We start from the raw sequence: 18,068 nt of genomic DNA, 5'->3' as shown, positions 1-18,068 counted from the left end.
AAACTGAAACGTTTCCAAATTGCCTGCATTACTGACACCTGCTGGTGTCATGCTGCTCTACATGCGTCTCCTTTATCTACAGTGGATAGAGTATTTAGACCCCATTCATTTGTCAGCATTTTATTGTTATACTTTTAATTGTAAATGAACAAAATTGATCTGTCTGTTATGACTCCTGCAGAACTTCATCTTCTCAATTTGCATTGAATTAAAACATGAAAGAACAATTAAATTGAAATGTAGTGTAATTGTGTACAGTAAATATAGATGCTACAAATCAGAAATCACAAAGAAAGTTTATTGCTTGAGCAAGATTTATACATTTTTCATATACACCTGTTTTGAGAAAGCTTGTTTTAATGCTTTGAGAACACAAATTAATGTTAGGGAAAACTGACTGCCAGCAAGCATGAATGTGAAAACATGCACCTCATTATCATATTAATACAACAGAGGAATTAATGCAATGAAATACAATGATGGGAGAGAAGATTTTGATGAGCTGCTACTTTGCTAGAATGATCTTAGGCATAAAACATTGTATTCAATTACACATATCTATATTGGTTTGTAATATATCTATAGATATGATAAAAGGCTGAGTTCAGAGCAACACAAACTCAGTTTCTTGTACAGATCCCTTTCAAACAGCCCTCACAGTGTTCAGGCTCGTGGGGACTTTTGACCTCAAAGTCCATGGGAGGCCTGAACTGCTGGCCAAGGTTTTCATGGTAGCACTTGATTCTTATCTTCTTCACCAGATTCTCCATGAGGATGGCGATGTTTTCGGGTGTGATGGTGGCGTCCTCCATCGGAGCGTCGTCACAGTTCTTGCAGTTCTGACGGAGGACCCTCACCTTGACGGTGCCCTGTCTGTCTACCAGACGCATGTGGAAGACCACCATCACCCGGTTGGAAGGCCAGCCTCTTGGACACATGCTGCAATGAAACCTTGAAAACAGATAACATGGAGGTATAGTACAGCAAATAATCTAGCTGTTCATAAGCAGGCGGTGACTTCAATGTGACTTTAAACACTTTAAAAAGGATATGTTAGTCTGAATTGGCCTGGAAACTCAGGTTTCAGATGTTTAGTTTCATCTCTTTCAAAACGCCACTGAGATATGAGGATTTACAACGTATGAGATATGACATATGAGATATACTTAAGTCCAGTATGGAGCAAAAGTTACGGGGCTTTCACTTGTTTTTGATTTCCAACATACAGTAGCTTCTTTTACAGGATCTAATTCAAACTGTTTATAAACTCAAAATAAAATAACCCAGTTTTTGTCATCTTGGACATGAAATTAAATAATCTTTAACAAGCATTTATATCCTCAACCGCAACCATGACTCTCACCTATAACCCTTTCCAAATTTTGTTTTATTATTGATTACCTGGAGGTTTTTTTTTACCAAATCTGAGGCCAGTCACCATAATGTGACTGTGAAGAAAAGCAGTAGCTGCAAGTACATGCACATTGACACAATGCAGCTATAACTCACATTAACTGAATATGTACCATATGGTATACATCAGCTGCTGAAATCAACAGTAGTCCACACTCACCATGCACTTGTGTTCCTGATGTACTCCACCCAGCCCGGGTTTGGATCATTGGGCACAATATTTCCATCAAACTCCAGTCGCCATGTGTCTCCTTGTTCAAGATCTTGTGCTTTGTCTTGAAAGATGCTTGTCAACACTGCTAGTTCCATCTTTTCAGTGCTGGTGGCTGAAGACAAAACAAAACTGAGACAGCTGATCTGTACAGTGTACAAACAACTTCTGAGAATGACTTGACATTCTGTGATCCAGAGACTATATAGTTGCCCTGCCAGTGGAAAGGAAAACGAAACTTAAAAGAGTTTTGAGTGTAGGTTTATACCAAAGGATGATGACGCTGAAGCCAGCAAGACAAATGAAACTGAAACGTTTTTGAATTGTGTGCAACACTGACACCTACTGGTGTCATGCTGCTCACCACGCGTCTCCTTTATCTACAGTTGGATGCAGAGGGTATTTAGACCCAATTCATTTGTCAGCGCCTTGTGTTATACTTTTAATTTTAAATAAACAAATTTGCCATTTCTGCCCGTTAATCAAACACTAAATACAGGCCTTGTTTGCATTCATTATTATTGAGATGTGATTAAAGTCTGCTTGAAGCAAAGTTACTTGAATGGACTATAGATAAGATACAGTAAGATAAGATATGATAGGGTGACATGACATGACATAACATACAATTTATAAGCACAGTGGACTCAATACAATGTTTGGTACCACCAGGACACTTCCTAGAGTCAACTGCTCGTGAGTGACAGAGCAAGAAGGGCCTATGTCAGGGAGGTGACCTGGGATCTGCCAGTTGCTTGAGCAGAGATTTCAGAAATCCTCTGCAGAGATGAGAGAAGCTGTTGGGAAGTACAACCATTTCAGCAGCACTTTATCAATCAGGCCTTTGTGGTAGAGTAGCTAGACTTTTGAGTAAAAAGCATGCGAAAGCCCACTTTGAGTTGACCAAGTGGCTCAGAGAGCATGAAGAAAAAGGTTCTCTGCTCTGATGATGTCTGAGACAAAAGACAGAACTCTTTGGGCAGAGCTCCAAGCACTATGTCTGGTGAACACCAGGCACTACTCTAACCTGTCTAATACCATTCCCTCAGTGAAGTACTGTGGTGGCAGCATCATGCTATGGGGTAAATCTCAGCAGGGAGAATAGTCAGGACTGGGGGAAGGATGAATGCAGCTAATTACAGAGAGCCTCCTAAAGAAACCTTAAAATGGGGCAATGGTTCACCTTTCAGCTTGACACCATCAAAGCATACAGCCAGGGCGGATGCTTTAAGACAAGTATCTGACTGCCCTTGAATCACCCTGCCAGAATTTAACCCCAGAACAGTTTGAAAATCACTCATTTCTTGGGTCTGTTTGTTTTTCTTCCTGCCTTTTTTTTTTTTTTTTTGTGTGTGCTCACCCATGTCTCATTAGCCAATCAGCACTCTATGTATTTAGGTCTGTCTCTCCAGATTGTTCTACCAAGGGACCATTACTACTGCTCCTCATGTAGTACTTTTGCCTGAATTCGGAGCTTTAACTTTTTGCCTGCAACCTGAGTTATTGTTTACCTGAAACCTGCAGACCTGCGTGAGTAAAGATAGCAGTTTGCCTAAACATCTGCCTCCTGTTGTGTATTTAGGTCCTCGCTCTTATCTAAAAATTTTTTTTTGGAAACTGGAGATGAAAACATCTTTATTGAGTTGATTAGTGCAATAAATAATTCTTAAATGATGCCAACATAGTTTATTAATATGACTGACATTAAAGTTAGTTATTTAAAAGGGTAAATGATCCTTAACATTAAACAGTAAACCCATAAACCTTGAATCTCTTCCAGGAGAACTGTGCATACGGACACTTGTTCATTTTGTTGTAATCAACCAATATCTTCTAATGGCTCATTTAACCTCATTTGCAGGTTTAAAATTGGGTGAGAGAGTAACTCAATTACTGCAATTTGTAATTTGTACCTCATCAATGGCCTGAGGATAGTGAGTAGAATGAATCCTTCCTATTTCCACTGTCAGTCTCTGTATTTGCAGACCTTTAAATGCCTTTCCCTGCCAGTGCCCTGCGGTCTTGTAGATGATGTGCAATTAAAATGAGCACACAGTGTTTACCCCTCTGGCTTATTGACAGGCCCAATTGATCTCAAATTCCGAACAAGCTATTTTAATAAATTTTCATGAAGTTAGATTGTACACAGCACTGTTAAATGTGAGTTTTGGCTGATTCAACGCAACACTTTGCCACTGCAGAATTTGGATTTTGCAGCGAAGTGAAAGCCTGTGTTCAATGTGTGATCAAATATTGTATTGAATATTAAAAATGCTTTATAGTTACAATGCAGAATTATCTCTGTGATACCTTGCTTTGTTTTCTTGGAGTTGTAATTTAAACCAAAGTCTACCTTTTGTAGAAATGTGCCAGTACACTGTATCTACTGCTATCAGCGGTGGTGGATCTTTAAACCTAAAGAGCAACCTTAATTCTGTCCTATTATTACAGTTTTATGCTCCTTTTATCAGGTAAGTGAAGTCAAATGAGACATGCTCTGATTTGGCTGCAGTTAAAGAAGCCTTGAAAGCAGAGGAATGACAATGACCTAACTAAAATGGATGCACTGCCACTTTTCTGAATACGAAGCCTGCAGTTACCATTTAGTGAAGTGAAAAAGGTGGTAGCAGTAAAAGGGACATTTTAGAAGATATGAAAGGTCTAAGGGCATGAATAAACATGAGACAAATGCCTTTTGATTCATCATGTAGTGTTAAGAAGAGAAATTCATATGGTGTAGGAGGAGACTGAACATATTTCTGTGGTGGAAGTGGTTTAGACATCTCTGTGGGCTAAAGAAATGATATTTGCAGTGGTGGAAAGTATTTAAGTACATTTACTCAGCTATTGTAGAACAATTTTAAAGTGCTCACCTTACTTGAGTATTTCTATTCAATACTACTTTATACTTCCACTGTGCTACATTTCAGAGGCACACATTGTACTTTGGACACTCTACTTAATTTAACAACTTTAGTGACTTTTCAGATGATGATTTGACACCATTGACGATATAACAAGCTTTTAAAACACAACATATTGTTGACGATTTACTCAGTGCTTTCCAATGTTTCAGGATTCTGACTTCTTATAATCAGTGTTGAGTCGGGGTTATATTTCACAGGTGTGTTGTTAACAACTCCAACAAATACTGACTTTACCCAATCTACCTCTTCAATAAATGTCTAAATGATCCAATATTCCACCAAAAGTCAAACATTAAAAAAAAAAAATAATCAGTTTTGTTTTAGGACTTTTTTTTTTTTCTTCCTTCAGAAAAAAAAAAAAAAAAAAAAAAAAAAAAATCCATCAGACTTATCTGCTGATCCTCTATATAACAGTTCAAACCGGCTCTTCTTGTAATGGAATACTTTTTTCCATCGCTGTATTGGTACTTTTACATCACTATCTGTATATAAAAGGATGATCTAAATACTAACTTCCACCACTGGATATTTTAGTTGGAACTACGGCGTCCTTGAGCCGTGCTCTTATTTTGAAACAGGAAACCGGTAAAAAAGACGTCGCTATGGTAACGGAAATATCGCGTCAAAGATTTACTTGCTGACAACAGTCTGCCTTCTTTAGGTGCTCTTGATTTTTGTAGCTAGATTACTCCGACGCCATGGAGCAGACCGACACATATCTCATAAGACCTAATCATCAGCACAAGTGAGTTCAAAGTGGTTAAATGTTATTCGTAGCAGGTTTAGCTTGGACTTTAGCCAGCAAGTTCGTTGCTAACGGTAGCTTTTCAGCGAGCCGCTAAGTTTGTGTTCTCCAGTGTAACTAAACCTTAAAGTTAAGGTTTATATATATTATATATATATATAATATTCTTTGAGAGATTTCTATGATTGATGTGTCCACCCATCTGAGAGGCTGGTGATGTCTGGCCACTGATTCTCTTGTTCCTTATTTCTAAATGTCCCAGGTTTAAGCCGGCCATTGTGAAGGAGTGTGTTCGTGAGATTGTGAGGGAGCGACTGTCAGGGGTCCAGTTTGACCCAGACAATGTCTCACAACTCACCTGTTCACTGGCAGACTGCGTTAAGGACAAAGTGAAGAGTGAGTGATGCATTCTCCCTCTTATTTTTCTACAACTGAGAACGACAGATTTGTCTATTATTATTATTATTGTTATTATTATTATTATTATTATCATCATTATTATTTAAATTGAGGCGCTGGACATCTATTACAATCACCGTTAGGAAGGTGAACAAGTGTTGTGCAGATGACCTGAGGACTGCACACTCGGCCTGTAAATGTAAAGATGTTCTGCCACTTGTGCTTTCGATCGGTGTGGCTTATTAAAGAATCGGAGGCTCAATTTTTGATAGGATGCGGACTGATTAAAATTGCTGCCAGCAGAAAATAGCTGTGACAGCACATGTTCATTTGTGTCTCTGCAACTATAGTCGTCAGTAAAATATCCCTTTAAATTCAGTCATAAAAGTCACATTATTGGCTCACTATAGAATATATGACGGTTGCGTATAAATATATTATTGCCCACTCCTGTTTTGCTTTTGTCTAATTGAAGCGCAGTTACTCATGCACACAAATAAAACTTCTTTGTCTTTGGGGACAGATGCAGGACTTGACAAATATAAGCTTATCGTGCAGGTGGTTATTGGGGAACAACGTGGACAAGGAGTAAAGTAAGTTTTCATTTTTGCACTGGTAAACACAAAAAGAGCTGCGAAAACTGCCGCTTGGCCTTCAGTGAAATATGCAAAATTGAAGGAAATTACAGGATGTGTTTACATAGTGCACTTCATGGATGCTCCAAGTGTCAAAGGAGCACTGTCTAACAGCAGTATTACAATTTATCTCTGAATTTCAATTTGTCCAGATTTTGTTTACCACGACCCTTTTATGAGATGTTTTATATTAAAAGATGTTTTGAATATTCTGCCCACGTCATGTAAATACAGTGAGTGGAATTGAACAAGAAATAATAAAAAAAAAAAACACCAGTGTTTGTTGTCAACAAAATACATGGTTTAATTAAAGGGATCTTCCTTCTGATTACGTTTCCTTTTAGTTCAGACATTTTTGAAAATGACTTCTTAATCTTTGACTCTATTGACTGTCTGTTTTTGTTTTTCCAGGATTTCTTCCAGGTGTTCGTGGGACGCTGACACCGACAACTACGCAGAAGAAGTTTACATGAATGTAAGTGTTGTGTTGTGTTCTGTCAGATGTTATGAGGATGTGCCAGACTTCTCAAAGACCATTTTTCAATCCATTTTTATGTTTCCTTCATAGGACAGCTTGTTCTGTGTGGTGGCAGTTTTCGGAAGCTATTACTACTGAGGACAAGGGGACGGATGACAGACAATTCTCTCAGATGAAGAGATGTGAGGTGAACATTGATGAGACTGCTCACTGTCGGCATTTCAGCTCTACGGTGCTCTGAAGTTACAATGTATGCAACTGCTGCATCTTGAGATCAGCACAGATCTTCCAGTGAAGAGGAAGTCTTCTACTCTGGAGTCTTAAACTTAAAAGGATCTACTGGCATTTCTTTTCTTGGTTCGAGGAAATTTAAAGAGTGAGGCCTCTTATACACTGTTATGAACAACAGCATTTATAGACCTTTTATAAATAAATCAAACAATTACTGAAAAGATCTTGAACTAATATGGTGCAGCTGCGTTTTTGCAGAAAATAAACAGCGCTGGAGTAAACGGAAGAGGTATTGTACAGGTTTATGGTAAAGTATATTTGAACACTGGCGTTAGGAATACAAGCCATTCTAACATGGTACCGCTAGTTTATTTAAACTAAAGTATAACAAATAATTTAACAATATTAAACATGCTACAACTGACCCTTTTTACAAAAGTCAAATGTAACACTGTCTACTACATTTCTAGCTATACTGAATTTGTTTTTCCATTTCTCCACGTGAGATGCCACCTGTAGTGATTGAGATTGAATGTTTAAGTACATCACGGTCTGCTAATATGCCCAAAGCATTATAGATGATAATGCAGAACCATGAATTCTAGTTTAAGGTATTTTGTATGCATAGTTAAAGGTCTAACTATAAGTTACAGTTATAGGACAAGTATAACTATTTTAGAGGCTTCCTTTTGTTCCTCTCCCTGACTGCTCAACCAGCTCCCCTATCAACAAATTGTTCTCCATTCAGTGTCTCTTTTGGGTGTGCAATCTATTATCTCCTGGCTCCCAGTCAGACTGGTTAGGAAACTGTGTTAGTCGCTGATTAGCTGAAGTAAGCACAACTTCTGCCTCCGCTAACACAATTCCCTGTTGCCTGACGGTCATGCCCTTGGCTAACACAGACCGTAACGCATTCTGGCGAGCTGATGGCAGCTCGAAAGGTTGCAGGGCTCACAGCAAAGGAAATAAACACACAAAATATAGATAAATAATAACATAAAAATAAATAATTAATAACTAAAATAAATATACAAACAAATAATCCACATCAACCAAACACTAACGATCCACTGTTACCGTCTCTGAATATTTGCGGTTTGGCACATTCAGATAAAGTGAAAGGAAAATTCTTCGTTTGGATGCCATCGCAGAAGAACAAAGTGTGATGAGCTGATTTAATTAAAGCTCACTAAACAATTCTTAAATGAAGGAAAACCATGTAGAAGTATTATTGAAATGTGGCATTTGTTATTGGCTGTATTCATTGGAGGAATGTTACCGTCCCCTTATTGCTCCACACATATTGTGAAGTTATCGTCTGTGGCAATCTTTGGTCTCTTTAGTGGAGTGGAAACTTCGGAGGAAGTTTAATTCAAATACTTCATGCGCAATCTGTCATCATTTATTTTCCATATTCTTTTTCTGTCACAATGAATCTTTTTTTTTACATTTTTTTTTTTATCAATACACCTTTTTCCCTCTCAGTCAAGTGTAAGCAAAACTTTTCATTTGGACATTTTTCTGAATTGATTAAATTGAAAATGTGCATAAAAACGGATGTATGGAATTCTACTTATTGACTGCTGTGTAGCATCCACAAGCGGAAGTGGCTTCAATTAGACAGTGAGACTATAACATGTTGTCTGATGTCACAGTGCAAGCTTAAGAGCAAGCAGAAGATAAACGGTGATCATAAGGATTAGACACGATAGGAAAATTACATTTCAAACTGTTTGTAAAGACTAAAATGACAAATGTCTGAGTGCAGCCAGAGACAATTCACTCTGACTCTCAATTGGATTCAAGTTACTTTCTCTCAAGAATTTACATTAATTGGACATTTTGTGCCACTGATACTGAATGAATACTATTATACACTTGTTTTATATGATAACAATCAATTTATCATTCAGATTTTGTATGTATTTATTAATGAGATTATAGATTTAGCGAAGAGGCGTCGCACTTCACAGGACCTTTGCAGCACTGCAGGTTGAACAGCTAACACAGCCCTTCACACTGTGAGTCATCACAAAGCACCATTTCCATTTCTTAAGGGCTGATTCATGGTTCCCACATGTCCCTATCAGACTGCGATGGAAAGAAAGTTGTTGTAACTGTTCCGCAACATTTTTAATTTAAGTTGAATTCCAACCCAATATGCAGCTTTTAGGTTTGATAGCGTCTGCGGCTTCAAGACCTTTTAACAGTGTGTTAGCAGTGTTGGGAGTTAGAGAATCTTCAGCTATTAAGAGTTGTTTTGTGGCATGTTTGCCTCATTAAAAAGCGCCTACATCACACTGTCAAAGCGGCTGCATACTTTTGTTCTTCAAAGACTGACTGTAGATATTATGTTTACTCAACAAACTTTCCTTTTAACTACAGTACTTGCAACCTTTGCCAATTATTATCATAACAAAGAGTCCATCAGTGAGGAGTGGCCAACTTTTCTTCCCTAATTTGTTTAGAAAAGTGAGACGTCTATCTTTAATTAGACGGGAGGCCATTTTCAGATATTCTGATGTTTTTGTAATTACACATGGGGCTGTTACATTTATATCAGAAAACTGGATCCCCCCCCCCCTGGAAACCTAGATGCCTTTGATATTGCATGTAAAGACTGATGAGACAGAAGTGAGCAGGTGAAGTGACAAAGTTTAGGTGATTCAATTAGTGAAATGACTCATATTACATATACGTATAATATACATATAAGTAGGTTTTGCTGCTCTATTTCTGTTTGCACAGCTGAATTATGAGAAGTATAATAGGATAAAAATGCTGTGATTGATATGAATAAGAAATTTTGTCTCAAATATTATATTAACTTTTACCTTTGCAGCAATTTGTAAAAAATAACCAGTGGTGTTTTTTTTTTTCTAAACCACATCCTAAGTAATTTCACAAATCAGTCACGAAATATACTCCTTATTCTCAGTTAATATGAAATGTAATGGTTTCCACTTTTGCTACTTTAAAGAAGAACTGCTTTACTGATATATATATATATATATTTATATTTTATATATATTATATATATTTTATTTACTTATATATATATATATGTATATATATATATACTTATAATAACAGCAGAGGCTTTTGTTCTATTCTCCCATGTCTCAAACTGAAACTTTAAAAAAAAGAAAATTCATTAAATCTCTCTTCAGTGTCTTTTCTTTCATTTGAGTCTTTTTCATTTTCAACTTTGAGTATTTTTGAAGGTTAACCACTTTGAAAAAGAGTTCCTTTTGTGGGTTTTTGAGGTGCAGGTTTTTCCAAATAGGATGAAATACAGCAGTGAGACAAAAATGTTCGACTAACCTCCCTGTTAAAGGCTTCTCAACATCTTCATTGCTGCTCTTAATGTTGCGCAAACTACTGTGTTACCTGGATGCTGATGTAATATTTGGAAAATGCTGTTTACTTTATCATTCAGTGTTTGTTTCTTTTGTGGTTTCTTAACATAAATCAACATTTGTGAGTAAGAAGGACAGGAACGCGCTTCACCTGTTATTGGGTGTCAATCTAATGTTCATCCGAAGAATTAAATGTAACGTTTGCTTAAATCTTTTTCTCTCCTTGAAGCTGCTTCTGTTTTGACATGTCTCATTCACGCTAATCTTCTTCCGGCTGATGAAGCAAAATAGATTTTAATATCAAATAGTGAATGGCAGGCATTCCCTTTTTCCTTCATTTGAAATCATATTCTGTAGGCTTTATGTAGACTGTAGTGACCAGTGCCCTCTTCACTGCGATATTAAAACATCATGCAGAGCCTGATGAGATTCTGAAGGGATTCAGGTTTTCTATAAAGCAGAAATGGTGTTGATTATAATAATGTGAAAAGAGTTTGATACATTCAGAATACTGTGTGCTTTGTTAGAACATATTTTTGCAAGCTGCTTCTCTTCTCTTTTAGCTGTCTGTAAAAAAATTACTTAAAAATGAAAATATTTTCACTGCCTGACTTCTTTGAGAATCTGCTTGTGCTGTCTGTTACACAGCAGCTCTTTATAATTTAAGCAGCAAGATTTGATGTTGTTTTTCCATGTGAATACACAATGACAGATGCTGACTGTTGAGTGTTTGCCTCTCTGGGGCCAGTGATCGTGGTGACTTATTATCCTCTGCTCTCCCCTCCCTGCTGTCGGTTGTTGTGGAATCAGTATTATGGTGTTTGACACTATAGATACACCTGTAGGACACTGTGACGGATTTAATTAGCTTTACTTTACTTTAGTTATTACTTTTACAGAAATCCTTTATTTTTCAAAATATTCAGACCAGCTCCAATAACATATCACAGCAGGGCGTTACTGACAACCTCGGATGAGCCGTGTAATTCTTCAAATTCAAACGGTCAATTTACAGCATTTGAACCAGAAACTTTCCACTTAGCACATTTACCTTTAACTTAAATTTCAGGCTCCACTGCTTTTGGGGAAAATTACATTTAAAGGATAAGGCTGGTGATTTTCCATATTTTTTGTTTTCAAATCCCCGTGCAGACTTTTACCTAGCTGTCTCTGAGTTGTGTATTTGGATCTGTTTTCGGAGCTGTGACAATCCTATTAAAAGTCCAAAGCCAACCATGAATTTATCCCATGAACTGGTATTTTGTATAAAGCCAAAATCGGATAGAGGTTATTTCTTTGTGCCATTGATTTCCATTGCCAAAAATGTCATGACATGCATTAGAAGTTACACTGTTAGTTTGGCTGACTTGTGTTTATTATGATGAACATGGGCACTGTATTCTAGTATTTTGATTGTTTCACATACATCGCTCAGTAGCTTATTAAATCCAGAGCTGAACATAGTCCCCAATAAATATTTCATGTCAAAAGATTGTTAAAGATTTACATCTCCAGTGGCAACGAATGTGCTTTCGGTGAAGAGGCACAGGATGGGGAAATATAAAGCCGGAATAGATAGACTCGCGTTCTGTTGTCTCATTTTACTTTCTTTTTTTCTTTTTTTTCTTTTCATGGGATTTGTTGACAACGGAGATATAAAATATTGGCAGTCTAATCTTTAAAGAAATAACAGTGCCTTGTTATTTCTTGTTTCAAAGATTTATGTCAAACACAAAGTAGTGGACATCATAAAATGGGTGACGAAGCCTCTTCTTCACCTGTGCCTCTGACTGAGTTTGAACAGGCTGGAGGTTCAATTAAAAATCATTGACATCTTTAAATTGCAGTTGAACTGTGCTTGAACTTGCTCATTACTAACCTTTCTGCTGCTTCTTTCATCCCACCACCACAATCAAGCTCCTTTTAAGAAAACCAAATAGTGAACAGGCATAGATGAGGGAAATAATATACTCAATGGAAATGTGCCCTTTTGATGGAAAATATTAGCCTGCCACCACCACACTATCGCTTCAGTTTTCTTTGCTGTGATTATAGTCTGGAAACCTTAATGTTCACTCAGCCACTCTGAAAGGCCGAACAATCAGCAACTAGTGTCTAAGTGCAATGATGGTGAGGTGAGAAGTTTTTTTTCTAGATGTAGTTGCAGGAGTGGTGGTAGAGTTTCCCTGCACATGGTATTGAATGCTGATTGGTTGAAGGCTGCTCCAGTAGTTTTGAAATTAACCCGAGGTCCATATCCATTAAGACAGGCCCATATATTCATGCAGTGAATTTGAGTCTGGTAACACCAAGCTTGGAAAGTTCTGCCATCTTTGACTTGAAATTCTCTATCACTAATTAAACATAGATGTAAAACAGCATGAATATGTTTGTCTGCCAGTTGCTTTCAAATTGTAAAGTACATGGTTTGGTACATGTTTAAACCTTCCAACCTTCAGTCCAAGGTTGTGCGTTGCCTTACTCCCATAAGACTGTGTGGTGATTAAGTAGGTCAATTGATTTTTCAGAGTAAACTCCGTCTCTTGAGCCTTGATTGCTTTTTACGGCTTAAAAACCTGCCTTTCAGAATGTAATCCCAAACTGCTTTAGCTGAAAACACTTAAAGCCTAATGTGTGAGTAAATGGGCAGTTGAACAGTTCAATGGTGTTGATTTTTGATGATTGTGCACTAAGAGGATTTTAGTCAGTAAATGAAACTGAAACTGTAAAAGTTGTGGGAGAGAAAACAGGATGTTGAAAAAGGAGGCAGCCATGTCCATCAATACTGATGCTGAGACTTGAGACTTTGTTTTATACTCTGTCATATCTTGTCAAAAGTATACTGTTGTTTAAATTGGCAGCATGCAATTATTATAGCAATATGGTTGACTCTATTCTATGCTCATGCAAAGATTTTCAAACTCCCTCTCAATAGCTGTATTTATAAATCAGTTATAATTACCAGATTGCTAAAATTGCAGTCAATGCAGTGTTTGGCATCATTTCCAGGCTCGCAATTAAGAAGTTGTAGTTAGCATGATTAATATAAAAAACAAGAATTGCTTCCAATTTGTGTTTTCTTCTTTTAGTCTTTGTTCTTATTAAGCACTCTTCTTCTTCAGCAATTCAAGATCATTTTCATAATTTTCAAGCTTGCTGACCTTTTTCCTTTTCTTGTGTGTGTGAATGGATAAAATATATTCTTACTATTAGCACTCATTAATTGCTGAAAGCATCACGGTGTGTGACAGTTCACTCAAAGGTGCTTCTGGCAGGAATTCATTTGTACCTCAGTGTCACATTTCACCCTTTGACAGCACCACTTCAACATGGTATATACATCATCAGGCTGTATGCTGCTTGAATTCACTTCCACAGAGTGATTGTGTTTACATCCTGTTATTCACTTTTTGATAAAGAGTGACCACGAAAAGGTTTGTCACACTGCTGAATTGGAAAAGATTGTGTGCAATCCCCCATGGCTGAAGTAAATGTGTTTACTTTCTTTCACCTAGTCTTAAATAATAAATTAAGTTGATAAGGTTCGCAATGGAAATAGTTTTCTTTGGGTTTTATTGTTTTCACTTTCAACAATCCCAACAAACTGAAAATACAAACCAAATCAGAGCTTTTGCAGTCTTTATATACATGTACTGTTTTGCCACTGGCAATGTGTAGAGACCACAAGTCCTTAATGGACAAGTATTTTTGTCCTTTTTTTTTTTTTTATTTTTTTTTTTTGCAATGTCAGGACCGTGTGACACTGATTGCTGATGTGTGATTCCTTTGGTGCACACAGCTGCTTTAGTTCCACTTCCAGCAGCAATTTCTGGGGCCTTCAGGAACAGTGTTCACAGATAATTTGAGATTCAGCTTGGCAAAAATACATCAGTCATCAACATGCCTGCCCATTTCTCCAATCTTCTTCTGTCACATTCTTAACACCTGTGACATGCCTCACTTTTGACTGACAGCTGATAAATCAGTCAAACTTTGTTTTGCTTCTGCCAATGGGACTAAGGTGGTTTCCATATTTGTCCCTTTTTATTGTTCTTATTCACCATTTTAGCTATTTTTTTTAAACACATTGCTGAGATTTTTATGTCTCCTCACAGGTGACAGTCCAGACCATATGTCATATTTATGACAGATTTTGAATTTGCGACATTACCCCTGCGTGACCATCGAGAAAATTGTATAGCTCTTATGTGCTTTCAGGATCGAGGTGGTGTGCGATGCATTCACGTTTCAGAATCTATAGCATCTTTGCAGTAACATTGACATGAGTTTAGAAAGAAATGCAGGTAAACAACAAATTTAGTGGTGAGTGGAGGAATATGACCCCTAGATGGTAAATCTAGTTTTCTCATGTTAGGAAACTGCTGTTGCTGCTGCATTGCTCAACATATCTCTAATAATTTGATAAATCTGCTTTGTAATCTACCTGTACTCAGAGATATTGATATTGTGATCATGACATATCATCTCAAGAAAAAGCATGTAAGGATTATCAACGACTCTGTTTGAGGTGCATTCTGCATCCTGTACATGCAATCTTTTAAAATGTTCTTGTCATCTAAAGCACACCGTGCATTAATGAGATGATTCAGGTTAAGCACTTTGGCTTCATGTGTATGAATTTAAGAGAGAATTATTGCCTGCTTCTACAAAGAAGAAAAAATGTGCCTGAATATATTAAGAGTTGATTTTGTCAATGATGGCAAACACTGGGTGGGATCATTAGTATGCAGGGAGGCTGTGCTGATTTAGTTCAGAATGAGATAGTTATGGTAATATCCAGTTTTAAGGAAACCTTCCTGCATCTTTTTACTCCATATTATTCTTTTCTATTTTCCAGAAGATTTAGTTCTCAGTAGTAGTAGACATGAAAACATTTGTGAGGGAGTACGCAGGAGGCTTCAGTAAATGCATGTTAGTTGATTAATATGTCACCATATGAGGAATGAATACAATATGAGAAAGCACAATTTATGCTTTCTGATAAATGTCAAATCCCACCTCTGAGCTGTTATTGAAGCTCTCCTCCACTTGTAGAATTAAGCCTTTTGGCAGTTCCAATTGGTCAATACAATGCAAGTCTAAGTTGAATAAAAAAGTGTGTACTTCTCATTGATTTAAATGCATCTCCCAATGCACATTAGCTTTTATTAAAACAACTCTCCAAACAAAAGGTAGCCTCGGCACATTTGAATGGGACTTTGACAGGTTAAAATTAAGTTTAGAAAATGCATTAAATAAATTGCCACTCAAGCTATTACTTTTTGGAGATTGCAAACCATTAATCTTTTGCTATTCCCTATTTATTTTCTGTCTGGGATGCCACTCATGGACTTTGAATTGAAAGATGAGATGCTGATTACTGTAACATTCACTGAGAATACAGTGTACAGAGGAGGCATCATCGCAAGGAACATTTTTACACCCTGTTGTAATTGATGGACCTGTGAAGGATGCAGGGGACAGTGTGTGTTTGCCTTCCCCTTTGAGTTAATTCAGACATTGTCCAGTTTCTATAGCAACCTCATCTATTGACTGTCGGTACTGGGAGACAAGAAACAATGAATGAATCAATAAGCTCTGCAGGGTTTTAAAGACTTCTGCAAGAAAACAGTAATCAAGATGAACAATACATTTACAGATAGATTTTTTTGCACTGACACTTAATAATCATAGGTACCAAAATGGTACCAAACACATTGTTTGAGTGAATATATTTAAAAAGTGGAATAGGAGCAGAATACTTGGTAGCCAGACGACTGGCCATGTTTTCCAACACACACACAATTGTCTCTGTTTGTTTGTTGGTGTGAAGCTGGTAAGAAAGCTTATTATTGCACTAGTGCCTGGATGCTCGAGCTCCCATATCACAAGACTCTCACCTGTAATGTCCACAGTATCATGCTCTAGTTGTGCCATAGCCTCATATTTTTGTCAGTCTGCCAACATTTTTGTTTCAGTGTTATCGTTATCTCATTTTGCCCATCTCTATTTTGTATTTGAATTTCTGATAGAGCTGAAGGCTTGATTAATTAACCAGTTGATTCACAGAAAATGAATGGCCAACTATTTTGATAATCATTTTGTGTCTTCTTTTTATTTTGGATGAAATGCTAAAACTCTTAATTCCAGCTTCTTAAATGTGGATATTTTCTGTTTCCTTTAGCCCATTTTAGCCAAACAGCTAATCAATTGATCGAGAAAATACTCGTTAGACTAAACGATAATGGAAATAACTATTTGCAGCCAAAATTTCTGTCCATCTAAAAGCACTCTTAACATTTTATCCCCTCAAAAATAGACAACTTACTTGAAGACAGCAAAGTGGAAGCAATATGTTTGTTGAAAGCTTTTGTTGTTAAGCTGGTGCCATCAAGATATATTATTTTATTTTTTACTTCATCGTAAGTACAGCTGTTGTGATTATAATTCCGATTATTTTAGTTGATAATTTGTAAATGCAACATTTGTTTGAGACTCTGAGTCGGGTAGGTTTCAGTTTATTGCATACATTCTCCATCGAGAATCCAGTCATCGCGTAGACCTCGAGTTGATTTGCAAACTATTGGCGCAGCTTTTAACTAGTCGACATTGACCAACATATCCGCTTAAACTCATTTACTGCTGTACCAGCACCTTCATTTAGCAAAACAAAATCACACTGAGCCCCGTCCTCTGGTTGTTTGTTGGTCTGTCCTTCAGTGGCTAAATACTTGTTAATCCAGATTGTATAGCGAAGGCAACTGTGAACAAAAGTCTGGTAACACTGGGCCAGGTTTTAGTGGCTTTAAAGTGGACAGTTTGACAGGAATACCAGACTGTGTTGATGGATTACATTTGTATTTTTTTATGGTGAAATGTTGAAAGTAGGAAAGGAAAATCTAAAAAAGATCTGCTGTTTTATGACCCCATGTGCCAGACATACAATGGAAGCACCTCAGTCTGCCTTTCTGTTATTGCTGTCTTTTGTTCCTGATTGCTGTCTATAAAGTGACAGGATCGGACCCACTGGAGATGTGGAAATGTTTCAGAAGTTTGAGGTTAATGTTCCTCCCATTTTATAAAATAATTTCACCTAAGGTTTAAGCTTTTGTTTGCGCTCTCCCAGATGGGTCCAAGCGCAGGTTGTATGTCTGAGCTCTTTTTTTTTTTTTATTATTATCTTCACCTCCCCCTCTGGAGAATGATGGCTATGATTACTGACTGTTATTTACAAGAGGAGATTCCAGCGGTACCCAATATTTCTTCCAAATCTATTTCAGCAACTAGTCTGAGAGTTTATAGGCATTTCAGAGAGTATTTTTAATGTGTTTATACATACACCATGTACTAATAATGTAAAAAAAAACAACAACAACTTATTTCTTCCTTCCATATTTAAGAATATAAATATATATTAAACATGTTAATTTGTCAGCATTAGAGGGAATGGTGGGTGGATGAATTGTCTCTCGTCATCATGCTAAGCTAAGCTGCTGTCTGTAGCCTTATACCTGTTGGTCAGATAGGAAATGGTGTCAGTCTCTTTGGTTACCCAAACCCTTTCTGACAAAAAACAAGTAACCGTATCTCCTAAAATGTCAAACTATTCCTCTAAATGATCGGACGTTTGCTAAATATACAATACATCACTCCTCTGAGTCTCGCCTATT

The 18,068-nt window shown here is 37.1% G+C and overlaps 2 protein-coding genes across 2 annotated transcripts; one reads left to right on the top strand and one right to left on the bottom strand.

Moving 5' to 3' along the window:
- Positions 1-277: 277 nt before the first annotated feature.
- LOC138200608 (receptor-transporting protein 3-like) lies at positions 278-1,834 on the bottom strand. The gene is made up of 2 exons (XM_069153436.1): positions 1,574-1,834; positions 278-951 (listed from the first exon to the last, which is right to left on the bottom strand). The coding sequence occupies exons 1-2, from the start codon at positions 1,720-1,722 to the stop codon at positions 621-623; spliced, it is 480 nt and encodes a 159-aa protein (XP_069009537.1). The 5' UTR covers positions 1,723-1,834; the 3' UTR covers positions 278-620.
- A 3,332-nt stretch (positions 1,835-5,166) lies between these two features.
- Positions 5,167-8,593, top strand: dynlt2b (dynein light chain Tctex-type 2B). The gene is made up of 5 exons (XM_069152900.1): positions 5,167-5,296; positions 5,559-5,692; positions 6,219-6,288; positions 6,742-6,805; positions 6,899-8,593. The coding sequence occupies exons 1-5, from the start codon at positions 5,250-5,252 to the stop codon at positions 6,944-6,946; spliced, it is 363 nt and encodes a 120-aa protein (XP_069009001.1). The 5' UTR covers positions 5,167-5,249; the 3' UTR covers positions 6,947-8,593.
- Positions 8,594-18,068: the final 9,475 nt, after the last annotated feature.

Source organism: Embiotoca jacksoni, unplaced genomic scaffold, assembly GCF_022577435.1.
Source record: "Embiotoca jacksoni isolate LCO1_2020_lvr unplaced genomic scaffold, fEmbJac1.0.p SCAF_19, whole genome shotgun sequence".
Taxonomy (NCBI): domain Eukaryota; kingdom Metazoa; phylum Chordata; class Actinopteri; family Embiotocidae; genus Embiotoca; species Embiotoca jacksoni.
The sequence above is the reverse complement of the archived record's forward strand: the minus strand, read 5'-3'. Positions and strand labels throughout refer to the sequence as shown.

What these genes read in the sequence shown, in the direction of transcription:
- LOC138200608 (XM_069153436.1), bottom strand. Translation starts at nt 1,722, where the DNA reads ATGGAACTAGCAGTGTTGACAAGCATCTTTCAAGACAAAGCACAAGAT. An exon ending in ATCAGGAACACAAGTGCATG is followed by an intron (nt 952 to 1,573) that starts GTGAGTGTGGAC and finishes TCTGTTTTCAAG; the next exon opens with GTTTCATTGCAGCATGTGTC.
- dynlt2b (XM_069152900.1), top strand. Translation starts at nt 5,250, where the DNA reads ATGGAGCAGACCGACACATATCTCATAAGACCTAATCATCAGCACAA. An exon ending in CGTTAAGGACAAAGTGAAGA is followed by an intron (nt 5,693 to 6,218) that starts GTGAGTGATGCA and finishes CTTTGGGGACAG; the next exon opens with ATGCAGGACTTGACAAATAT. An exon ending in CAGAAGAAGTTTACATGAAT is followed by an intron (nt 6,806 to 6,898) that starts GTAAGTGTTGTG and finishes TTTCCTTCATAG; the next exon opens with GACAGCTTGTTCTGTGTGGT.